Raw genomic sequence first — 26095 nt, 5'->3', positions numbered from 1 at the left:
GCCTCTGTGTGTGTGTGTATGTGCACATGTGTAGGTGCTAAACTGGCAATTCTAATTCCCAGCCACTGCCTGCTTTTATTTTCAAGCCTTCAGAGTGTGTTTGGGGTGTCTGTTCAGTGGCAGGGTGTCTGTCTGGTGGGTAGTGCTGGAGAGCCACCATCTTCGAGGAGAAAGTCTAACATTTCTATGTCCTAGGGGATCTGAGGTCCCCTCCAAAGGGGAAGTAGTGGTGTTGGGAAGATTGTGGTGTGGGAGGTGTGGGCAGGACCTGGCTTCCGGTCTCAGCACTGCTTTTGGCTGAATCATCTTGGACGTATTACTTTACCCCCTGGGGCTCTTTTTCCTTTTCTTGTAAAAGATAGAGATTGAACTGGAGGACGTGGAGTCTCTGAGTGGGCAGGCCTGGGAAGTGTGTTTTGCTGCAGGTGAGGGGCCTGAGGCTGCTGAGGTGCGCTAGAGGGAAGGCAAGACTTCAGGCTGCTGTTCCTCCGCAAATGTAGGAGAGGCAAAAGGTGTGATGGTTGCTCGCAGGCTAACAAGATCGAGCACCTTTAACACAGAATTAGGCCTGAAATTCTGATGTTTCAGACACTCATAGAAAACACACGCTCGCACCAGAATGCGGGGCGAGGCAGCTCAGGGCACGCCTCCTCCCATGTCCCCACTGACCTGCACGATGGAGCTTGTATATGGTGCCAGGGGGCCACGTCCACAAGAGGCCGCGGAGGTATCTCTTGGCTGAGTACTGAGGTTGGATCTGCCGCAGGCCCTGGCTCTCTGGTTGGCTTCGGAAGTGAAGGTACGGCTGCCAGGCTCTGTCCTGCTCTCTCTGTGGGGACACCAGTCAGGAAACAGCAGGGCTGCTGAGCCCTGAGCCCCTCAGTGATACAGGCTGGCTAGCACAACCATCCTTATCAGTAATCCGGGAGACTCCTGATAGATGCTGGAAGACACCGGAAACGGATGCCACGGCCAACAGACATAAACCAAGAGCCCAAGGAGCAAAGCTCTGAAAGTCCCCTGAGGATTTGCAGTTGGAAGGAGAAGGAGAAATGAGAACTACCAGACCCCATCTTGAGACAGAGCATCAGAAAAGGATAAAGAGCCTCAAAGGAAAACAGAGTATTTAGTTTAGCCTGTGGAAATCAGTACCTTAAAAGTAGCTCTGTATGGCCGTGGGAAAGACAGCTTGACAAGTCAGTGTTAGCATTCAATGTTTCCCATATGAGTAATGGGACAGACAAGCTCTGTCCGTGTTCAAGGGGAACACTGTATTTTGAAAATATCTGGCTCTGCAGCATTTCATTTCAGCCAGGGAGAAGTTTCTGGGCACCTACCTGCCAAAGCCACTGTAAGTCATCATGGCAGATAAATGTGAATAATAACATCTTACATTTGGCTAGGTAGGGCTTTATACAAATACAAATAACTTTTATCTCGTTATAATCCTTTAAGGTAGATGTGTTGATATCTCTTTTCATCCCCCGCCCCCTGACCCGTGGTGCCTGGCAGACATCACCAGTCAATCACAGCACTCTTGACTGATGAACTGATTGTGATCTCAGTATCCTTCTCTTTTAAAACCTGAGGCATAATTTATATTTAATAATATGCACAGAGCTTAAAATATTCAATTTAATACAACCTGACAATTCAATTATACATTTTGTAGCCACCACACAAAATAAAATATAGAACACTTTCATTAGCCCAGAAAATTCCCTCATGCCACTTTCTAGTCAATGTCTCCATACGCACCAGGTAATCACCATTCTTAGGTGTGGTTAGTAAGATATTGGCCTGAGTTTCTTTGCCATATCCTGGCATATTTACCAGTGAAAGTTTATAGTTTAACAAAATAGAGAAAGGAAACAAGAAAAATATGGTAATCTAAAACCTGATTGCTGGGTGAGAGGAAGACTTTAGGGTTTGGGTCCTTGCCCTGATACACAAAGCTGTGATTTGCTTGCATTCTGATTAATTCAGGAGATGGAAATGCCACAGAGTGGACGCCCAAGGCCATCGCTGAGGATTCAAGACCACCAGGGACTTCTCTTTAGCTTAAGAGAGGGCTGGAATGCCAAAGTCCGTAAAATGAAGGAATTCCTCTGCTGGGAAGAGAAAAACAGGTATCTAAGGCCTTCATTCATTCATTCATTCACTTATCAAACAATTCTAATGCCAGGCACTGGAGAAAAAGCAATAAAAAAAGCAGATCGATAACTAATAAATAAATCCAGTAAAAGGTAAAAGAAAGCATGGCTTATTATTCAATTGGCTCTATTTTCTTGGAATTTGTTAATTAAATGAATGCTTGGAATCCAAGCACAGAACATCAACTGGTCCTTGATGTCTAGACAGTTTATATGGCAAAAAAAGAGTTTACTTCAAGTGCAAACAGAGCCTGAAAAATTCAGCCTCACGTGAATCTTGAGGCTTTTTCCAAAGAACATGAGAGGGTAAGTTGTAGGGAGGGCAGTGAACACGAAATGACTTAAGTTCTTTCACTTACTCCATTATTTTCATTCTTTATGTAGCAAGAATTTGTTGAGCACCTTCTATGTGCCGGGCACTATGTTAAGCCCTGTAATATGGAGCCATCATAATAAGGCCTTTTCTGGATGAAATGGAACTTCATTTCCTCCCATAAATCTTTGCTTTCAATGCTTCTCCTTAAATGTGATAAGACCAAGGCTCCTCTGAGATGCTGTGGCCCTGAGCAGATGGCACGACGCACTGTCTGAAGTGGACAAGAGCTCCTTGTTTCTCAGCAGTGTGCATTTCTGAAGCTCCTGCTTGGTTCTGGAGCTTTGCTGGGCTGCTTGCTCAATGGGGCAGAAATTTAGGAAATTCCTTATCCTGGAGTTTGGCACATCTTGGTACATTTTTGCTTCAAGTTTGAAGGCTGATCTTGGCCTCTGTGTTAATTTCCTGTTGCTGCTGTAGCAGATTACCACACATTCAGTGGCTTTATTTTTAAATTATTATTATTTTTTGGCCATGCCACTCGGCTTGCAGGATCTTAGTTCCCTGACCAGGGGCTGAACCTAGAGTAGTGGAGTGAAAGCACTGAGTCCTAACCACTGGACACCAAGGAATTCCCCTTGTAGGGGCTTAAAGCAATACAAAGTTGTTATTTTACAGTTCTGGAGATCAGAAGTTTGAAATGGGTCCCGCTGGGATAAAATCAAGCATTACAGGGCTTTCTGGAGGCCCTAGAGAGGAATCTGTTCCTTGCTTTTCCCAGTTTCTGGAGGCCGCCTGCATTTGTTGGCCTGTGGCCCTTTCCTGCATCTTCCAAGCCAGCAACAATGGGCTGAGTCCTTCTCATGCTGCCATCTCTCTGGTTCTCTCTTTTGATTCCTTCTTCCATGTTTAAGGATCCCTGTGAATATACTGGGTCTGTCCAGATAATCCAGGATAACCTCACTGCTTCAAGCTCATCTGGTTAGTGACCTTAACTTCTCTTTGGCCTCTAACCTAATTTATTCATAAATTCGAGGGATTAGGATGTAGACATATTTGGGGGGCCATTATTCTGCCTACCACAGCTTCTTTAAGCTTTTTTTTCTAGTTTTCTGGTTCCGGTTGGTAATTTCTCAAATTATGCCTGTGAAGTTGGTTGATAAAGTTCACATCTCATTGCATAAATTGAAGCACTGCCAGAGGCCTCAGACCTGCTTAGGTTACTGAAAAGCTCACTCAGGGTTAAACCTGTTCATTCATTTCCAACATGTGGAAAAAGTGGCAAAAAGCAGACATAAGAGTGAATGTATATTATATTGGCAATCTCATAAAAGTTTATTTTATAAATGTACAATCATGGTGGAAACACTGGAAGAAAATACATTAGAATTTTAATAACAATGGTATTAGAGTGTTGGGCATAAGATTACAGATAGTTTTTTCTTCTCTCTTTTTTTATAGAATCAAAATTTCCATAAAATAGATTATATTTATAAATGGAAAACATGTTAAAAATTGATGTATTAATATTTTATTAAAACCCACCACCCTTGCATAGTTTCTGTGTACTTCTCTCTTCCTTCTCCAACATGATCCTGGACCTCTAACTACAAACTGCTGCTGCTGCTAAGTCGCTTCAGTCGTGTCCGACTCTGTGCGACCCCAGAGACGGCAGCCCACCAGGCTCCGCTGTCCTCGGGATTCTCCAGGCAAGAATACTGGAGTGGGTTGCCATTTCCTTCTCCAGTGCATGAAAGGGAAAAGTGAAAGTGAAATCGCTCAGTCGTGTCCGACTCTTAGCGACCCCATGGACTGTAGCCTACCAGGCTCCTCCATCCATGGGATTTTCCAGGCAAGAGTACTGGAGTGGGGTGCCTTGCCTTCTCCACCAAAGATGACTCTAAAACATGAAAGGAGGCAGAAGGGAGCCAGGAAGGGAGTTCCTGGAACGGGGAAATGTACAACAGCAGGAGGGTGGCTCGGAGAAGGCAATGGCACCCCACTCCAGTACTCTTGCCTGGAAAATCCCATGGACGGAGGAGCCTGGTAGGCTATAGTCCATGGGGTCGCTAAGAGTCGGACATGACTGAGCGACTTCACTTTCACTTTTCCCTTTCATGCACTGGAGAAGGAAATGGCAACCCACTCCAGTGTTCTTGCCTGGAGAATCCTAGGGACGGCGGAGCCTGGTGGGCTGCCGTCTGTAGGGTCGCACAGAGTCGGACACGACTGAAGCGACTTAGCAGCAGTAGCAGTAGCAGTAGGAGGGTGGCTGCTGATGGCTCCAGACTTCTCAGGCCTGCCTTGGCTTTGCTAATCAACCCCAGTTTTCAGTTTCTTCTGAAATGAGTGGTTAATGTGTACAGAGGGCTCTTAAAATTAATTAATTCATTTGTTTTTGACTGTCCTGGGTCTTCCTTGCTGTACGGGCTTTTCTCTAGTTGCGGAAAGTGGGGGCTACTCTTTGTTGCAGTGCTCAGGCTTCTTACTGTGATGGCTTCTCTTGTCGTGGAGCAGGGCTCTAGAGCACAGGCTCAGTAGTTGTGGCGCAGGGGCTCCGATGCTCTGTGGAATGTGGGATCTTCCCAGACCAGGGATGGAACCCACGTCTCCTGCATTGGCAGGTGGATTCTTTACCACTGAGCCACCAGGGAAGCCCAGAGGGCTCTCTTATCCATATTCCACTAGGAGTGCGTCCTCTAATGAGGAACTTACTCTGGCCTGCAGTCTCCTCGGTGTCCACTGGCCCCCATGTGCAGAGGGGTGAGGGGGATGCCCTTGCATCTGGCCCCAGCCCACTAATGGCTGTCCTGGCCACGTTATTCCACTCCTGGCAGGCAAGGGTTTTCAGAAGATGGAAGGAGCCCATAAGTGCAATGCTCCCACCTCACAGATATGGGGTGGCAGGATGCCAGTGTCCCCAGGAAGACAAGAAACACCGGGATCGCCAGCTGCCATCGTACCACAGAGGGTGGCCAGCCTTTGTGTGCAGGAGTCCACAGAGAGATGAAGAGGGAAGTTCAGATATCCCAGGGCTGGCAGGCAAAGCCATCTGTAACTCGACCCTACCCACTTCTCCAGGTAAGAGCCACACCTGTCTAGTTACTCTGACTTTCCTCTGCCACTTTCCTCTCTGGGCCTTCACTGATCTATGCCCAGAGAGTCTCTCTCCAATTATTTTTACCACAAGACTCAGCTCAAATTCTACCTCCTCCAAGATGTCACTCTAGATTTTCCTAGCAAGAAGCGATCACAATCTCTACCATCTTTATACTTTGCATGTTAATAAATTGTAGTCTAGATCCTCTCCTAGGCTGCCTTGTATTAAGTGTCACGGGGGCACAAATCTGCCTCCCTGATCACATTGTACCCCACCCCTGCTGGGTAAAAGTTATGGCCTTCCCCCGCCACACCCTGATAACTACTATGTTCATCTAACAGCTATTTGTTGAGAATTTGCCATGTGTCAGGCCATGTTCGAGGCATTATTTAATAACTATTCAAGATGTTAACTCAGAGGAATGGAAATCCCCCAAATATTCCTGTACTTTTCTGCTGACAACTTGTCTCCTCAAGCTGCCCACTCCAGTCAGAAGTCCTTCTCTCCAGAGGAGCAAAGCCGGTTGTCTCCTGCTCTGAGACACAGAGTCCGTGTGCTCTGTCAAAGACCAAGCCTTAGGACAGAGAGGGACCATCATTGTTGTTATACCTGTGTAGATGCCAGACTTGGGGCTGCCAGGTGAGTGCAACCAGAGTCAAGGTGAGGGTGAGGTGGGGAGGGGAGAGGTGTGTGTCCACTTGAAGCTGTGCCTGAAAAGACTTCTCAACCCCAGCCTGACTTTCATCAGTCTTGTGTAAACGGTACCAATTTCAGCCAGCTCTTTCTCTGCAGGTTTAATTTCTGAGAGTCTATGCAAATGATACTATCTCTCCCAAATACCTTTGGTGGTCATGTGTTACTGAAAATCAGGCCATTAAGAATCATAAAGTGGTTTGAATTTTCCCATAGCTGCAATGTTGTTACAGGGTTTGATTCCTGACCAAACCATTTAGTATCAAAGATTTGACCAGTCATATGCCACAAAAGCAAAGATAAAACAACTAGAATTGAAATCAGAAAATATGAAGCTTCAGTTCCTGGAAGAACTCAGTCTGCTTCAGTTTGAATCTTGGCTCCATCATTTACTAGCTGTCTGGCTTTGGGGAAATTACTTGACCCATCTGTGCCTCAGTCCTTCTGTCAAATAAGAATGATGAAAGTACATACCCTGCATGCAAAAAAAATGAAGTTGAATCCTTACCGTGCACCATATATAAAAATTAACTCAAAGTAGGGTTAATATAAGAGCTAAAACTATAAAACTCTTAGGATAAAACTTAGGGGAAAAGCTTCATGACGTTGGATTTGGTGATGATTTCTTGGATATGACACCAAAAGAACAGACAACAGAAGAAAAAGTAGGTAATTTGGACTTCATGAAAATGTAAAATCCGGAACTTCCCTGGTGGTTCAGTGGTTAAGTCTCCATGGTCCTCTTTCAGGGGGCATGAGTTTGATCCCTGGACAGGGAACTAAGATCCCACATGCCATTTGGCCAGAAAAAGAAAAGAAAATGTAAAGGTCTTCTGCACCAAAGAACACTATCAGGAGTGAAAAGGCCAACCCACAGAATGGGAGAAATTATTTTCAGGTCATATATCTGATAAGGGATTAATATGTAGAATGTATAAAGAACACTTACAACTCAAAAACAAAAATCAATCTGATTTTAAAGTGGGCAAAACACTTGAACAGACATTTTTCCAAAGAACATATATAAATGGCCAATAAGCATATGAAAAGATGTTCAATATTACTTGTTATTAAGAAATGCAAATCAAAACCACAATGAGATACCACTTCACACTCATTAAGAGCTATTATTTTAAAAAAACAAACAGAAAAAACACGAGTTTGTCTGCTTCTTATTTATTGAAGGTTTGGAGAAATTGAGAGCCTTGGGCAAGGCTAATAGGAATGTCAAACGATGTAGTGACTGCTATGGAAACCAGTATGGTGGTTCCTCAAAAAACAAAAAAATAGAATTATATATGATCCAGCAATTCTACTTCTAGGTATATACTCAAAAGAATTAAAAGCAGGGACATTGACAGATATTTATACACCCATGTTTATAGCAGCATTATTCATAATAGCCAAAATGTGAAAGCAAGCTAAGTGTCCATCAACTGATGAATGAATAAACAAATTGTGGTATATACACATAGTGAAGTGCTATTCAGCTTTCAAAAGAAAGAAAATTCTGATACCTGCTACAATATGAACGAACCTTGAAGACATTATGTTAACTGAAATAAACCAATCACAAAATACTAAAAGGATAACTACCATCTGATTTTACTCTTATGAGGTACATACAATGGTCAAATTCATAGACACAAAGATTAGAATGATGGAAAATAGGAAATTATTGTTTAATGTGTACAGAGTTTAAGTTTTGCAAGATAAAAAAAGTTTTAGAAATGGATGGTGGTAATGGTTGTATAGCAAGGTGAATGTACTTACTGCCACTCAGCTGTACATTTATATTGATTAAAATGGTAAATGTTATGTTTATGTATATTTTACAACAATAAAAAGTACACATAAAGTTGTTGTGAGGATTAAATGAGATAATTAGTATAAAGTGCTTACAATGCTGATGGGTACAATACTATTACTTAAGTGTTTGCCTATTACTTAAGTATTAGCTGTTATTATACATCAAATGGTTATACCAGGGAACCAATGGATGAGATACATACAGCCAAGCCTAGTGGGTTATATGTATGGCTTACTCGAACATGTTACCTACAACCCAGGTTGGTTTTAATGAAAATCTGGTTTGTGTTGCTAGAAGTATAGTAAAGGGTTCGATCCCTGGGTCCAGAAGATCCCCTGGAGAAGGGAACAGCAACCCACTCCAGTATTCTTGCCTGGAGAATTCCATGGTAAGCTACAGTCCATGGGTTGCAAAGAGTTGGACACGACTTAAGTGACTAACACTCTGACACCTTGTTAACGGCCATCAGAGCACTTCTTAGGGACACCATCAAACCAGTAGTGGGTAATTATTCAGGACTTGCAAACGAATTTTGTCTTCCTGATCACTGTCTGAAAGGATAATGTATTATTCTTCCTACTTCTCTATATCTTTCTATTTTATATAATGAGCTGACATTATGATTAGGATGGGAAAATAAACTTTATTCAAAAAACATTATCACAGTATTACTTGATAAAATAGGAGCCTGAAGTTACCTTTGTGGGCTGCATAATGACTGTAAACATCCATTGGATAGTTAAGTGCCTTAAGTACAGAGATTAGGCATTTATGTGTGCTAGGTCGGTTCAGTTGTGTCCAACTCTTTGCGACCCTATGGACTGTAGCCTGCCAGGCTCCTCTGTCCATTGGATTCTCCAGGCAAGAATACTGGAGTGGGTTGCCGTGCCCTCCTCCAGGGGGTGTAACCACATTTATAAGAGAGATGGCAGACATAATACAAACTTGGTTGAAACCAGTTATAGTAAACTGAATCTTGTTCATCCTTCAATGGGATAAAGAAATGAGATGCTCTGTGAAATGAATTTTTATTTATTTTTTATTTTTTTATTTTTATATTTTTTAAAACTTGTCTTTAGTCCCTAGACAGTAATTTTCACAGAACAACAGGCTTAAATTTGAATAAAGTCCTATTAATACATTTTTCTTTTACATATTACTTTTTTAGTATAGTATCTGACAACTTTTTGCCAAACCTAAAGATCACGCAAATTTTCTCTTGTATTTCCTTCCAGAAGTTTTATAGTTTTGCTTTTTTAAAATTAAGGTATATGATTTATTTTGAGTTATTTACATTTTGCATGTAGATATTCAGTTGATCCAGCACCGTTATTTGAAAAGAGTATTCTTTCTCCATTGATTATCTTTGCATCTTTGTGAAAAATCAGCTAACTATATTTATTAGTCTATTGCTGAATACTTTATTCTATTTTGTTGTTTTGTAAGTCTATTCTTTTTTTTTCAAATGAATTTTTAAACGAATTATTTTTAATACATTATTTAGTCAAGTACCATGTTGCTGTGCTGCTGCTGCTAAGTCGCTGCAGTCGTGTCCGACTCTGTGCGACCCCATAGACAGTAGCCCACCAGGCTCCCCCGTCCCTGGGATTCTCCAGGCAAGAATACTGGAGTGGGTTGCCATTTCCTTCTCCAATGCATGAAAGTGAAAAGTGAAAGTGAAGTCGCTCAGTCGTGTCCGATTCTCAGCGACCCCATGGACTGCAGCCTACCAGGCTCCTCCGTGTATGGGATTTTCCAGGCAAGAGTACTGGAGTGGGGTGCCATCAACTTCTCCGAAGTACCATGTTAGACATTTAAAAATATTACTGGACTTATAAAATTCTAAAAATATAAGAATAAGAAATGCTAAAACAATGAAAATTAGTTAGATTTTCTGATGATTTGAGAGGTACTTGAGGTTTCTGCTAGGCTTCAAAAGCATCATGTTGATTGTTATATAGATACTACCCCAAATTATGGTTATTTAGATTTCATAGTTATTTGATTTTTAAATACATGATGGGAAGCTGGGTGAATTAGAGGCCTCATGATTTTAACTTTGAGAATGTATGAACAGTATTTCCTTCTTTTTTTTTTTTAAACCAAAGCAACACATCTGTGTGTATCTAGAAGAGTAAGAACTCTGACATCTAATGTCTTGACTTAGCATTTATCTTTGCTCATTAGGAAGTTGGGCCGTGAAGAAAGTTAAAGAGTAGGTGTGTGTTGGGCTGTAAAACTCAGACAGATTGCTGCATGCTTGTCATTAGATCCATATATAGACCTGGAGATGGTGTGAGATGCTTTAAAAATATGATTTCACCGTCCTGTGACAGCCTTGATTCTCGTGGGTCTGAGTGGAGCCTGCGTTGTGTAGGTTTCCTGATTCACAGCTCCGCCAGGAGAGATCTTTCTGTGAGCAGCACTGCTCCATCGATTACCCATCCTCACTTTTACCCCCTCCCCATTTTGGCTCTTTTGCTTTGAGTGTGGTGTTTGTAACTCTTGTACTATATTATTTGGATGATGAAATACCGACCCTGAGGAACAGATGGTGTGATGATTGCAGGGCTCAATTTACAGCGCTGTTTCTATTCCATTTCTCTGCCCAATCCTACCTGGCTGTCTACGGTCAACCTGGTCAACTACCTTTCACTACTCTTTCAAGGCCATAGGTTCTTATTTTTTAAATCCCATGACTTAAAAATTTTTCTTTTCATGAAAGGATATGTAAAAATAAAAGTATGACATAATCTTACCACCATGGTTAAATTTTGATGTGTATCTTCCTGCTTGTATAACTAATTTTTAAAAATTGGGATTATATTCGAGAGGTGGTATTTTCTATACTGTCTAGTCTTGAATTCTGGTGTAATTATCTACATGGCTGTATAACTTTGAGTGAATTACATGAATTCTCTATGGTTTAACTTCCTTACTCTTAAAATGAGATAATAATAGTACCTACCCCTACAATTGATAGAAAGTATATTGAGTTATGTAATAGAAAGTACTTAGAACAGTGGCTGGAACATTTTAAATACTAAAAAACGTTAATGAATATTGGTATTTTAATTAAATGAGTACTATTTTTTAACCTGCTTTTAAAAAATACACTGTATTTTCTCATGTTATTCATGAGTAATACATGACTTTATCGCCTGACCCCAAATTCGTTGTATGACTGTATTTAATCAATGTACCACTGTTGGACATGTATTATTTTCAGTGTTTTGCATGGTAAATAACCCTGTAGTAAACATTCTTGTGCATGAATCTTTGGCCACATCTCTGATTATTTCCTAAGGCAACTTCATAAAAATAGAATGCTAAATCAAAGAGTATTAGCCCTATTTAGCTTTTTGCCAAAATGCCCTCTAGAAATGTCACGTGAATTTGTACTTCTACTGTAGGAGACAGCTCATTTCCCCATAGCCTTCTCACTACTGGATATTATGATTTTAAAAGTTTCTTGCCAGGCTGTAGCTTTTGTAATCAGATGGTGCTCTGTAGTTTCCAAAGCTCTCCTCTTCTGACTGTGTTCATTGTTTTTAATACCAACTCACTCTTCAGTTATTTTTCCTTCTATTTTAATCTACCATGTCCTCTAATCTTAAATTCCTGCCTTATTACTATTCCAAACATTTTCTTTGCTTTCTGATTTCCTCACACCATTTTCCTTCTGTTCACTGGATAGACTACAGTGTTCTGTTTGTACATTTGTAAGTAGGGAAAAACCACTAGACCATTCAGCTATGACCTAGATCAAATCCCTTATGATTATACAGTGGAAGTGAGAAAGTGATTTAAGGGACTATATCTGATAGAGTGCCTGATGAACTATGGACAGAGGTTCATGACATTGTACAGGAGACAGGGATCAAGACCATCCCCAAGAAAAAGAAATGCAAAAAGCAAAACGGCTGTCTGAGGAGGCCTTACAAATAGCTGTGAAAAGAAGAGAAGCGAAAAGCAAAGGAGAAAAGGAAAATATACCCATTTGAATGCAGAGTTCCAAAGAGCAGCAAGGAGAAATAAGAAAGCCTTTCTCAGTGATCAGTGCAAAGAAATAGAGGAAAACAATAGAATGGGAAAGACTAGAGATCTCTTCAAGAAAATTAGAAATATCAAGGGAACATTTCATGTGAAGATGGGCTCAATATAGGACAGAAGTGGTATGGACCTAACAGAAGCAGAAGATATTAAGAAGAAGTGGCAAGAATACACAGAAGAACTGTACAAAACAGATCTTTATGACCCAGATAATCACGATGGTGTGATCACTCACCTAGAGCCAGATATCCTGGAATGTGAAGTCAAGTGGGCCTTAGGAAGCATCACTACAAACAAAGCTAGTGGAGGTGATGGAATTCCAGTGGAGCTATTTCAAATCCTAAAAGATGACGCTGTGAAAGTGTTGCACTCAATATGCCAGCAAATTTGGAAAACTCAGCAGTGGCCATAGGACTGGAAAAGGTCAATTTCATTCCAATCTCAAAGAAAGGCAATGCCAAAGAACACTCTAACTACTGCACAATTGCACTCATCTCACATGCTAGCAAAGTAATACTCAAAATTCTCCAAGCCAGTCTTCAGCAATACGTGAACCGTGAGCTTCCAGATGTTCAAGCTGGTTTTAGATAAGGCAGAGGAACCAGAGATCAAATTGTCAACATTTGATGGATCATTGAAAAAGCAAGAGAGTTTCAGAAAAACATCTACTTCTGCTTTATTGACTATGCCAAAGCCTTTGACTGTGTGGATCACAATAAACTGGAAAATTCTTTAAGAGATGGGAATAACAAACCACCTGACCTGCCTCTTGAGAAACCTGTATGCAGGTCAGGAAGCAACAGTTAGAACTGGACATGGAACAACAGACTGGTTCCAAATAGGGAAAGGAGTACATCAAGGCTGTATATTGTCACCCTGCTTATTTAACTTATATGCAGAGTACATCATGAGAAACGCTGGGCTGGATGAAGCACAAGCTGGAATCAAGATTGCCGGGAGAAACATCAATAACCTCAGATAAGCAGATGACACCACCCTTATGGCAGAAAGTGAAGAAGAACTAAAGAGCCTCTTGAAAGTGAAAGAGGAGAATGAAAAAGTTGGCTTAAACCTCAACATTCAGAAAACTAAGATCATGGTATTTGGTCCCATCACTTCATGGCAAATAGATGGGGAAACAGTGGAAACAGTGGCTGACTTTAGTTTTTGGGCTCCAAAATCACTGCAGCTGGTGACTGCAGTCATGAAATTAAAAGATGCTTACTCCTTGGAAGAAAAGCTATGACCAACCTAGACATCAGAGATATTTAAAAAGCAGACATTAAAAAGCAGAGACATTACTTTGCCAACAAATGTCTGTCTCGTCAAGGCTATGGTTTTTCCAGTGGTCATGTATGGGTGTGAGAGTTGGACTATAAAGAAAGCTGAGTGCTGAAGAATTGATGCTTTTGAACTGTGGTGTTGGAGAAGACTCTTGAGAGTCCCTTGGACTGCAAGGAGATCCAACCAGTCCATCCTAAAGGAGATCAGTCCTGAGTGTTCATTGGAAGGATTGATGTTGAAGCTAAAACTCCAGTACTTTGGCCACCTGATGTGAAGAGCTGACTCCTTGGAAAAGACCCTGATGCTGGGAAAGATTGAAGGCAGGAGGAGAAGGGGACGATAGAGGATGAGATGGTTGGATGGCATCACCATCTCAATGGACATGAGTTTGGGTAAACTCTGGGAGTTGGTGATGGACAGGGAGGCCTGGCGTGCTGCGGTCCATGAGGTCACAAAGAGTCGGACACGACTGAGGGACTGAACTGAACTGAACTGAATGTGGTCAATATGGTAGATGGATACCTCAGGAAGATGGGAACTTCTTTTTTCCATTGAGCCCAGGTCTAACTAAAAATGAAGCCATCCCCCAAAAGACTCATCTACTTTATAAAGACATAAGATCCCTGTTGCCCGGAATATTTCAGCCATATGGACAAGCATGTGAAAACTGTAGAAGGTATTCTTGCTCTGGGCAGTAAGTCAGCCTACACATCAGTGTCCACCCAGTAAAACAGAAACCACTCTAAATATTTAAACATAGAAGGAATTTAATTCAGAGAATTGATTACACCAGTGACTAGAAAGCTCAGAAGCCAAAAAGATTTTGAGGCAACACTGAGATTACTAACATTAGGAAGCCAGTCTGACCCCCGGCTAAAGGGCAGAGGGAGTAGCTGGCAAGGTCACCTGGAAGAACCTGGAGCCACAATGGGCCTTTCTGGAGCTGGACCACAGAGGTGATGGAGGTAGTTCTCACCACCACGGGTGGACTGGGAGGAGAGAGATACCCAGGTTTTTCTCTTCTCCCTCTCCAACCTCCTTCCAATGTCACCCAGTGGCAAATTCAATTAGAAGCCAGTTGACACAGATGTCTGTGGAATTACATGCAGCCTGTGGCCAATCCCACTGTGATACAGAGTGGAGTAAGGTAAGGGTGAGGAGAAGATGTGAGGGCAAACAGGCCAAGGCCTGACACAGATTCCTGGAGGCCCTCCCAGTCCACAGACAACAGAGTGAAGTGCAAATCGTGGAGAGGTAGGCAGTCTTGGTGTGAATCCGGGCTCTGTCGTTTGCTAGCTCTGAGAATTTGGCCAAGTCACTTCACTCCTCCAAGCCTCAGTTTCCTCGTCTACAAATGGGGGCAAGAGAAACCACATCTCACAGGTCATTGTGAAGATTTAATGCAATAGTTGTAATATAATAATAAGTATTCAACAACAATTGGTTTCCTTTCATCCAAGAACTAATGATTTTTAATATCAAAGGCAACTGGGCATTTGGTCAAGATCATTAAGCTTCTTTGAAATATTTTCAAAGAAGGAAAGGGGGCAGAGAAATTTTCCTTTTGGAAGCTCTTCATTGGAAGGATATGATAAATTGCTCTATAGTGATACTGGGGGATGATTTAAAACACATTGAGGGTATCGTGCATGATTGATTCATTCATTTCACAAACATTTATGGGTACTCTATTTCTTTTCTGGAAACTAAGATTTAGATGTGGTTTCTGCCCTCAAGGAGATAGCAACTGATGGACCAGAGATGACTTGCAATGTACGATGGTATGGGAATGCTCACAGAGGAGGGAGCAATGGGATAGCTCTGTCTAGGAAGTGGGAGACGCTTCACTGGGTGATGATAGTGGAGTTATGTTTTGAAAGATGAAGAGGAGTTTTCCAGATGTAGAGGCATGTGCAAAAGTGTAGAGTTACAAAAGGGCACAAGATATTAGTGGAATGGTGAGCTCTTCACATGGATGGGGCCTTGAGGGGTCCATAGTCATGGTGGTGGTTAGAACAAGTGGCAGATATGGCTAGAAATGAAAGGGAAAGCCAGTGCATGAAGGGCCTGGTATAGCAGTTAACGACTTTATCCTATGGAGAAAGAAAAGCCAGCAGAGACTTTTAAACTAAGGAGTCTCCCACCATCTATAACCTAGAATTTCATGACGTGACACATCATCCCAGTCTCTCTCATGGCCTCAACCAAAGGGCTGATTGCAATGCTGATATATAAAGCAGGGGACGTATGTACATCTCATAAGAGATTAGAAAGCATGAATCAAAAAAATGAGCACAAGGGTTTCCCCTTAATATTAAATTCAGGGTGGAAAAAGTCATTAACTTATCCTGCAGATGCTGAAGGGCTCAAGGTAAATATTTAAAATACTCTCCTTTCCACAAAGCCAAGAATATCAGAGGTGTGAAGATGATGCTTGTGGCTATGAGGCAGGATTTCAAGGATGCTGATGAAATGTCTGCTGGCAGGACCTGTCTGAATTCTGAAAAGGACCTTGTGTTATATAAGGGAAAGGAAAACTCAAAACAATAATGATATAGTCCAGTGGGTCAAACAGTAAAGAATCTGCCTGCAATGCAGGATACCGGGGTTACATCCCTGGGTAGGGAAAATCCCCTGGAGGAGGAAAATGGCAACGCACTCCAGTATTCTTGCCTGGTCAGTTCCATGGACAGAGGAGCATGATAGGCTACCATCCATGGGATCGCAAAGAGTCAGACATGACAGCGATTTTCACTTCAATTCACGTGCGTTCCAGAGCCCTTTCGTGTAGATTATTTCATTTAAGCCTCATGACAGTGGCGTGCCATGAGTACAATCACATTCTGGAGATGAAGAAATGGAAATCTGAGGGTTTCAGAGCTTCCTAGGATCTGTGAAGAAGTTATACCCAAGGCTGTAGCTGGACTTGTAGACACACAGAACAGGGCCTTCTCTGAGCCCTGGACACTGCTCTGCTTACCTGTCTCCTTCCGTATGCCAGGATGGCTTCTTTGAGGTCCTGAAGTGTTCGCAGTTCAAGATCTGGCCTCTTCCTGCGGCCTTTGGGGCAGTAGGGGCCTTTTCTCCTCTCTTCGGGGGCCCATGCTGAAATGGCCAAACCTTCCGAGTAGAGGATCAGGGCGCCTTTTCTAGTGCTGAATGTTTTAGGAAGAAAGAGGCTGCATGTGTGCTGGTCAGCGTCGCCCTCATCCTGTGGTCTGCTGACCAGGATGTAATCTTCCGGAGACTTCCAGTTCAAGTAATCCTGCAGTGGAAACAAAGCACCTTAAATTGGTCCACAGTGGAAGGCCCTTTCACAGCAAATAACATATTGTCTGTGACTGGTTTTCTCTGAATTGCTCACATGGTGTCATGAACAGTCTTTTTTTTTTTCCCCATTTATTTATTTATTTTTTAACACCGAAAACATTTTGTATTGGGGTGTAGCCAGTTAACAATATTAAGATAGTTTCAGGTGAACAGTGAAGGGACTCAGCCATATATATACATGTATCCATTCTTCTCCAAACCCCCACACTCCTGTTAGCAACTGATTTTGTTCTCCACCTCTCAGAGTTAGTAGAACCCAGAGGATGGTTTTCTTTTACCCCATATAACTTTCAAGAGAGCCTTTTTATGCCTGGAGGCTTGAACAGGGTAGAATGTGGCTTCTAGGCCAGTTAAAATTTCCTGGTATGCAAGGAAGTAGTCAGAATTACCAAGGGCAGCAGATAACTTTGAAATTAGACCTGGAGTAGCTGGCAGTTTAAATGGGAGAAAACCATTCCAACCCATTGCTTCAGCTGTATGCAGGGAGAATTTCTACACATTCCAGATGCTATGTAATGTTACCTAATTTGGCTGTTTAGGAGCCTATAAAGTAGTTACATATCTTGTAAGTAAGTGAATGCCATTGGCCACAGAGGTCCTTTGAAACTTTATATGTCTTTTAATACAGCGAAGGTCAAATATCATGACAAACTACCATGACAATGGAAATCTCTGTGTGATCCAAAAATTTTCAAAGCACCCCCAGTGGATTTCCTATTCCTGGCAGGATTCAATGAAATAAAATTCCAGTACAACAAAGGAATTTTGCCACCTCTTTAAAAATCTTCTAAAATGAAAAAAAAATTTTTTTTTGCTTATATTAAATATGAGTCCTTGTGGGTTGAATTCCAGAAGGTTCAAGGAAGCCATTGAATTGGCGTGAACACACTCAGCATTTCAACCACAGCACACGATGTCTAAAACCCCAAACAGCCATCAGCTTGCCTAGAACCCAGGTGGAGATTCTGGTCTTGTACCAAACCACCCCAATTCTAGACCATGTGGAATCACCTCCGGTCTAAAGCAAATGAGGCCATAAATCAGTAAGGGAGGGGGAGGACAAGGGCCCAGGTGGCAACTTCTGTGGACCAAGCAAACTACCTTATTTTCTTGAGTTTCACCAAGGAGGAGGGATGATCTCTTGGCGACCCCCACCACCTCAGAAATAAAACCAACCAAAACACACAGGGCTCAGCCCCAAGTGAAAACACAGAACGTTCCCCTCCCCTCCCCCAAATATGCTTTTATTCATCCGTCAGACTCACCTCCGGTTCAAAATAGACTTCTAACTTCTGTTTGTTCTGGACCAGCTTGCCATGTCCCCGGCTCAGGAGGGAGAGGGTGAACATGGTTTTCCTCTGAGCACCCTTCTCAAGGGCAGTTCATCTTGGTTTTGAAGGTTGAAAACTGGTCACACCTCAGGGTTTCCTGAGCTCAGCAGTGAGCCCAAGAAGACCACAAACACTGGGCCTTTTATGAAATACATTTTTTTCACTCGTACAGCAGCTTCTTAATAACAACTAGCCACACACTTTAGACAGTGTGTGTCTTTGTCAGGAGAAAAAATAAACCACACACCCAGACTCCTCAAGCCCTGGATTGTCTGCTCTCTGGGCAGCCCTCTCTCTCCTTTTCGCCTGCACCCTTGTTGTGCCCTGGTCCTGTTGCTCGGGTACCGGCTGTGTGCATCGGCAGATCTGGGCCACAGGCACCCTCCTTCTCACTGTGACCGGAAGTTGTTTCCTGGTTGCTATGGCAGCACAGGGACATGAAGTCCCTTAAGCCAGACTAGGCAAGGCAGGGACTGTCTAGGGCAGGGTTCACACCCTGTGGGGAAGGAGAGTCAAATGGACATCGAAGGGACCAGGCTCAGATTTCAAGTCCTAATTTCGGGGATGGGGAGCATGTTGGGATATTTTTTCTGTTACAGGACTCATTTCTCTGGTAGAGAGTGTCTCCCCCTTCTTTGGATATGAGAGTCTTTCACTGTCAACCAACCATTAACAGACTCAGAGGAGTCGTCTAGGTCACCTAAAGCGACCTGTGACGTTTTCCTTGGCTGAGCTCCAGCATCTTCTCAGCTGGACATGAGGCCCCTTTTTCTGGTAGCTGCTGCTTTGCAGGAATGAGTGCGGGGCACCTGGACTCTCGAGATTCCTCTGCAAACCTGGATCTCACTTGGTCAACTCCCGTTTCTAGAGGGGCTTCCGTGGTGGCTCAGATGGTAAAGAATCTGCCTGCAATGCAGGAGACCCAGGTTTGACCCTGGATCAGGAAGATCCCCTGCAGGAGGAAATGGCAACCCACTCCAGTATTCTTGCCTTGGAAATCCCATGGACAGAGGAGAGGAGCCTGGCTGGCTATGGTCCATGGGGTAACAAGGAGTTGGACACGACTGAGCGACTAACACTTTCACTTTCATCTCTAGAGGGAGGGGGTACTTGGGAGATGTGGGTAGGGGGCATTTGGTTGTCACAATGACTGTCTGCTGTCCTGCCTAATGAAGAACCGTCTCACTCTGAGTACCAAAGTCATCCCCTTTGAGAAACACTGTTGTGGCCTGGGCTGCTTGTTCTTGATGCTGACACCATGAGGACAGGACTGAGGAGAGGTGGCCAGGGTAAAAAGAGACCCTTTTGCAGGTGATCTGGGATTCTCCTTTGGTCTGGAAAAGCGACCTGTCCTGTCATCTGTCATCGGAGTCTTCAGCGCAGTCCTGTGGGAGTGCCCCCTGCTGACCTGGAGGAAGAATTACAGCTGGACCCAGGCCCAGGTACTGTTTCATCTCCCTCTGTGGCTGTCACTTTTCTGGGAGGCAGGCTCAAGTCTCATAAGGAAGAAATAGAGGTCATGGTGTATAATGAGATTGGATTTATCATGGGGAATCAAGGCAGTGAATGCAGAGGCTCAAAACTGAATTTAGTCAAAACCACCATGGACACCACTTCGATAGTCCTTGTGTGCTATGTGCTAAGTCGCTTCAGTCGTGTTTGACTCTTTGCGACCCCGTGGACTATAGCCCACCAGGCTCTTCTGTCCATGGGATTCTCCAGGCAAGAATACTGGAACGGGTTGCCATGTCCTCTTCCAGGGGATCTTCCTGACCCAGGGATCGAACCTGGGTCTGTTACATCTTCTGCATTGGCATTGTTAGGCAGGTTCTTTACCACTAGCACCACCTTAGAATGACTATTAAAAAAAATAAAAACAAACAGAAAAAGCCCAGAAAATAACAAGTGTTCTGAAGATGTGGAGAAATTGGGATCCTTGTGTACTATTAGTGGGAATATCAAATGATGCAACAGGTGTGGAAAACAGTATGTCAGGAATTCTCTGGTGGCCCAGTAGTTGAGACTCTGAGCTTTCACTGCCAAAAATCGGATTCAATCCCTGGTACAGGAGCTAACATCTACAAGCCATTTGGCGTAATACATAAACAAAAAACTGTATGACAGTTACTCAGAAAATTAAACATAAATTACCATATGATCCAACGATTCTACTTTTGGGTATATGACCCAAAAAAAGTGAAAGCAAGGGCTCAGATATTTGAACATCCATGTTTATAGCAACGTTATTCACAATAGTTGAAATGTGGGAAAAATTCAAGTGTTCACTTGACAGATGATAGATGAATGGAAAAACAAAGTGTGACAAATATATACAACAGAATATTATTCAGCCTTGAAAAGGAAATAAATTTGGATACATGCTACAATATGGATGAACCTTGAAGACGTTGTTGTTCAGTTGCTAAGCTGTGTCTGACTCTTTGTGACCCCATGGACTTCAGCACACCGGGCTTCCCTGTCCATCACTATCTCCCAGAGTTTGCTCAAATTCATGTCCATTGAGTCAATGATGCTATTTTATCTTCTGCTACCCGTTTCGCTTTTTGTCTTCAATCTTACCCAGCACAGGATCTTTTCCAAAGAGTCAGCTCTTTGCATCAGGTGGTCAAAGTATTGGAGCTTCGGCATCAGTCCTTCCAATGAATATTCAGGGTTAATTTCCTTTAGCATTGACTGGTTTGATTTCCTTGAAGACATTATGCTGAATGAAATGAGACAGTCACAAAGGAACAAATATTGACATTGTATGACTCCAACTGTATGAGGTAAATACTTTGAATAGTTGAATTCATAGGGACAGAAACTATAATGATGTTTCCCAGGAGATGTGGGAAAAGGAATGGAAAGTTAGTGTTTAATGGGTACAGAGTTTCAGTTTTGGAAGATGAAAAAGTTCTGGCAATGGGTGGTGGTGATAACTGTACAATAATGTGAAAGTACTTATGAATGGCACATTTTAAAATTATTAAAATAATACATTTTATGTTATGCATACTTTAGATTTTGAGCTAAAATCTAAAAAAATGTAGAGCAAAGAAAATAAAAAACTGAATTTAGCACTTTGTAATCTGAAAGCCATTGGTCAGCATTATTACAGAGTGAACTCCTTACAGCAGATGAGACAAAATTCTACAAAATGAGGGTTCCAAATAGTTTCCAGGGCTTTAAAGCTACTGATGTTCTCTTCTATGGTCTTCCCAGTTGGTGCCCGTCTGCCCATAGTAAAGAGCCCGTCTGCCAGTGCAGGAGACATAAGAGACATGAGTTGGATCCCTGGGTTGGGAAGATCCCCTGAAGGAAGTCATGGTAATCCACTCTAGAATTCTTGCCTGGAGAATCCGATGGACAGAGGAGCCAGGCGGGCTACAGTCTATGGGGTCACAAAGAGTCAGACACAACTGAAGTGCATGCACGTTCTCTCCCATCCTCTTCTCCATCCCTGAAAGGATCAAAAGGACCTTTCAACAAAACTCTACTAGAAGATTACTACATGTGAGATGTGGTCTCTGCCCTCAAAAAGCTCCCATCAGGGTGAGAAGACAGGTGTGTGGGGGCCAGCATCTGAAAGATGATGTGACAGCAATGATTTGGAGGTGGAAATGAGCAGGTGCTCTAGGAAAAGAAGCGAGGGTGGTGGTGGCATGATGCATGGTGATGGCTGGGTGATGCATGGTGGTGGGCCTTGCAGAAGGCCACAAGGATGAGGGATATTAGAGGTGGGCTTTAATGGACAGTCATGGATGCTGAGGAGGGAGGATGAGAGAAGCAGGAGCCATGGGCAGGAAAGTCTGAGATCTCTGAGGGAGAGCCACCTTCTTTGGTGTAACCAGCTTCTTTGGTGTAGCCACAGCTTCAGCTCCCATGGACAAAGATGAAGCTGGAAAGACGGGCCAGCTAGCCAAGACCACGAAGGCCACATGTCCCTGTGAATGTATCTTCGACTTCATTCTTCAAGTAGGATTTTGAAAACAGGGAGTTGTTTTGATTCTACCTGGATTTTAGAAAGATAACTCTGAGAATAGTATAAAGGATGGATAGAACGAGGGATGTTAGCTTATCATAAACTTCTGGGTGAACTTTTAGGACCTTGCATCCCTGGCCAAACTTCCCCTGGATTTGAATGAATTTGTCAAATAGGCCAGGAATAGTCACTTGCTAAATAGCCTTTGAGTGAGACATAGAAGGGAAAATTCCATACCAAGTGTAAGGATATATAATGTTGTCATTTCACATGCTAGCAAGGTTATGCTCAAAATCCTTCAAGCTAGCCTTCAGCAATATGTGAACCAAGAACTTTCAGATGTACAAGCTGGATTTAGAAAAGGCAGAGGAACCAGAGGTCAAATTGCCAACATTCGTTGGATCATGGAGAAAGCAAGGGAATTCTGGAAAAACATCTATTTCTTATCCATTGACTACGCAAAAGCCTTTGACTGTGTGGATCACAACAAGCTGGAAAGTTCTTAATGAGATGAGAGTACCAGACCATCTCACCTGCTTCCTGTGAAACCTGTATGTGAGTCAAGAAGCAACAGTTAGAACTGGACATGGGATAATGGACTGGTTCAAAATTTGGAAAGGAATACATAAAGGCTATATATTGTCACCCTGCTTATTTCACTTACATCCAGAATATATCATGTGAAATGCCAGGCTGGATGAATCACAAGCTGGAATCAAGATCGCCAGGAGAAATATCAACAACCTCAGATATGCAGATGATATCACTCTAATGGCAGAAAGTGAAGAGGAACTAAAAAGGCTCTTGATCAGGGTGAAAGAGGAGAGTGAAAAAGCTGGCTTAAAACCCAACATTCAGAAAACTAACATCATGCACCTGGTCCCATCACTTCAGGGTAAATAGATGGGGAAAAAATGGAAATGGTGGCAAATTTTATTTTCTTGGGCTCCAAAATCAATGTGGACAGTGACTGCAGCCATGAAATTAAGATACTTGCTCCTTGGAAGGAAAGCTATGACAAACCTAGACAACATAGCAAAAAGCAGAGACATCACTTTGCCAACAAAAGTCCACATAGTCAAAGTTATGGTTTTTCCAGTAGTCATGTATGGATGTGAGAGTTGGACCATAAGGAAAGCTGAGCATCCATTATTAGAGAAATGCAAATCAAACTACAATGAGATATCACCTCACAACTGTCAGAATGGCCATCATCAAAAAGTCTACAAACAATAAATGCTGGAAAGGGTGTGGAGAAAGGGAACTCACTTGCACGTTGGTGGGAATGTAAATTGATAGTCACTATGGAAGAGACAGTATGGAGATGCCTTTAAGAACTGGAAATAAAACCACTGTGTGACCCAGCAATCCTACTACTAGGAATATACTCTGCGGAAACCAAAATTGAAAAAGATATGTGCAGAAACCAAAATTGAAAAAGATATGTGCCCCAGTGTTCATTGCAGAACTATCTACAATAGCTAGAACATGGAAGCTAGAGGTCCATCAACAGATGAATGAATAGTGAAGCTGTGGTACATATATACAATGGAATATTACTCAGCCAGAAAAAGGAATGCTAAGGTGGATGAACCTAGGGCCTGTTATACAGAGTGAAGTAAGTCAGAAAGAGAAAGAAAAATACTGTATACTAACACACATATATGGAATCTAGAAAGATGATACTGATGAAATTATTTGCAGGGCAGCAATGGAGACACAGACACAGAAAACAGACTTAAGGGCATGGTGTGGGGGGGGGAGAAAGGAGAGGATGAGATGTATGGAGAGAGTAACATGGAAACTTACATTACCATATATGAAATAGATAGTCAATGGAAATTTGCTGTATGACTCTGGGAACTCAAACAGGGGTTCTGTAACAACCTGAAGGAGTTGGATGGGGAGTGAGATGGGAGGAAGGTTCAAGAGGGAGGGGACATATGTGTAGCTGTGGCTGATTCATGTTGATGTTTGGCAGAAACTAACAAAATTCTGTAAAGCAATTATCCTCCAATTCAAAAATAAATTAATTAAAAAAAAAAGAAAGCTGAGTGTCAAAGAATTGATGCTTTCAAATTGTGGTGCTGGAGAAGATTCTTGAGAGTCCCTCAGATAGCAAGGAGATCAAACCAATCAATCTTAAAAGAAATCATCCCTGGATATTTATTGGAAGGACTGATGCTGAGGCTGAAGCTCCAAAACTTTGGCCATCTGATGCAAAGAGCCAATCCAATGGAAAAGACCCTGATGTTGGGAAAGATTGAATGCAAAAGGAGAATAGGACAGCAGAGAATGAGAACGTTAGATAGCATCACTGACTCAATGGACATGAATTTGAGCAAGTTCTGGGAGATAGTGATGGACAGGGAACACTGGTGTGCTGCAGTCCGTGGGGTCACAAAGAGTCGGACATGACTTAGTGACTGAAGAAGAACAACAACATTTTGAAAATGCTGCTGCTCAAGGGAGAGAGTAAGGAGCACAAGAGGACAGTGATGGAGTGACTGGAACTTGAATGAGAGCCATTGTTGTTGGCTAAGGAATAACTCCAAGTTTTCCATTGGCAATTCTTTCTCTGAGCTCACCTGACTTGGAAATGTTAACTCATGCATAGGTGGTGAAGCTGGTCCCCAGGAAGTGGTCTTTCTGAGCCTAGGTTGAGTGAGCATCTCACCTGGGAAAATAGCCAGGTGCCCATCTGGCTCTCCCAATGCTATGCAGCAAGGCTGGGATGGTAGTCTGGGAGCCCAAACCATAGCCCAAAGAGGGCCTCTCTTGAACTGTCATGTTTACATCCATGCTGTTTAATACAGACAATGAACAGATGTACAGATCAATTAACAGACATTTAAAAGCATTTACTCAGTCCCCACAGCAGTTTATGGAAAGTGCATTTAGAAAGCAATCAAGGTTATTGCTATTCTAAAGTGCTAGGGGATCCCAGATGAAAGGCCCTTGTAACTGGAAAGTATTTATAACTCAAGAAGAAACCCTCCACACCCATGTTATATAACACCAACACCATCTTCTGGCATGCCTGACCTGTCAGCCCATGCAGCATGTCTGTTTAAGCTACACTGTAAATTCTATAGGGTGGAGACCTCGTTTTTATGGTTTATAAAGCATCACGAATAACCATGGTGCTCTGTAAATAAATAGAAACCACATGAAACAAAGAAAAGAGATGTTATTCAGTGGCCGTGTCTACAGTGCACTCAGGAATTTGTCCCTTGCTCCAGAGTGTTTTGCAGTAAGTGGATGCTGTGATGGCAAAGTAGCCTATGGGATGGTGCAGGTCCTCATCCTCCTGTAAAGGGCAGTGTGAGAATGTGGTCTAGGAATTCTAGTCACTTGCTCAGGCAGCCTACAAGACGAATCATTGCTGCTGTCTTAGTTACTCCATGAGGCAAGATCAGGACACAGAGAAATGAAATGATTTGCACAAGACTTCCCTGGTGGTGCAGGAATAAGAATCCTCCTGCCAATGCCAGGGACAGGGGTTCAATCCCTGGTCTGGGAAGATCCCACATGCAGTGGAGCAACTGAGCCCGTATGTCACATCTACTGAAGCCTGCACACTCTAGGGCCCACGAGTCATAACTAATGAGCCCTTGTGCAGTAACTACTGAAGCCCATGTGCCTAGAGCCTGTGCTCCATAACAAGAGAAGCCACTGCAGTGAGAAGCCTGAGCACCCCAGGCTTGCCCCAACTGTGGCCAAGTAGCCCTCGCTTGCACAACTGGAGAAAAGCCTGCACAGCAATGAAGACCCAGTGCAGCCAAAAATAAAAAAATAAAGCAGTGTGTACATGTAAAAAAAATTTTTTTTAAAAATAAATGATTTGCACAAAGCCACAGACAAACCAGAGGTGACATAAGACCTAGTCCAAATTTGGTCCTGCCTGCATGAGTGCTAAGTCAGTCAGCTGTGTCCAGCACTTTGAGACCCCATGGACTGTAGCCCTCTAGGCTCCTCTGTCCATAGGATTCTCCAAACAAGAATACTGGAGTGGGTTGCCATGCCCTCCTACAGGGGATCTTCCC

At 42.7% G+C, this 26095-nt stretch overlaps 2 protein-coding genes across 3 annotated transcripts in view; one reads left to right on the top strand and one right to left on the bottom strand.

The window, feature by feature from the left end:
- KIAA2012 (KIAA2012 ortholog) overlaps positions 1–18463 on the bottom strand; it is a 120365-nt gene extending 101902 nt beyond the window's left edge. Inside the window, 3 exon segments of the mRNA XM_081581929.1 lie at positions 670–829; positions 16387–16671; positions 18002–18463. Of these exon segments, the coding sequence (XP_081438055.1) occupies positions 670–829; positions 16387–16671; positions 18002–18085 (529 nt within the window). The 5' untranslated portion in view covers positions 18086–18463.
- Positions 1–26095, top strand: part of LOC145542655 (uncharacterized) — a 45352-nt gene that overhangs the window by 11327 nt on the left and 7930 nt on the right. The window contains exons 2-5 of one of the 2 annotated variants that reach the window (XM_081581931.1): positions 1987–2129; positions 5360–5547; positions 19379–19509; positions 21933–23693. The exons of the other annotated variant lie outside the window; for it this stretch is intronic. Of the exons in view, the coding sequence (XP_081438057.1) occupies positions 1987–2129; positions 5360–5547; positions 19379–19509; positions 21933–21986 (516 nt within the window). The 3' untranslated portion in view covers positions 21987–23693. Of the gene's footprint in view, positions 1–1986; positions 2130–5359; positions 5548–19378; positions 19510–21932; positions 23694–26095 lie in introns of those variants that run through there. 2 annotated transcript variants of the gene reach the window in all.

The sequence above is a fragment of the Giraffa tippelskirchi genome, chromosome 3 (genome assembly GCF_054371585.1).
Source record: "Giraffa tippelskirchi isolate mGirTip1 chromosome 3, T2T-mGirTip1v1.2.pri, whole genome shotgun sequence".
NCBI lineage: Eukaryota > Metazoa > Chordata > Mammalia > Artiodactyla > Giraffidae > Giraffa > Giraffa tippelskirchi.
Note: the sequence above shows the minus strand (reverse complement) of the source record. Positions and strands in the feature narration are given on the sequence as shown.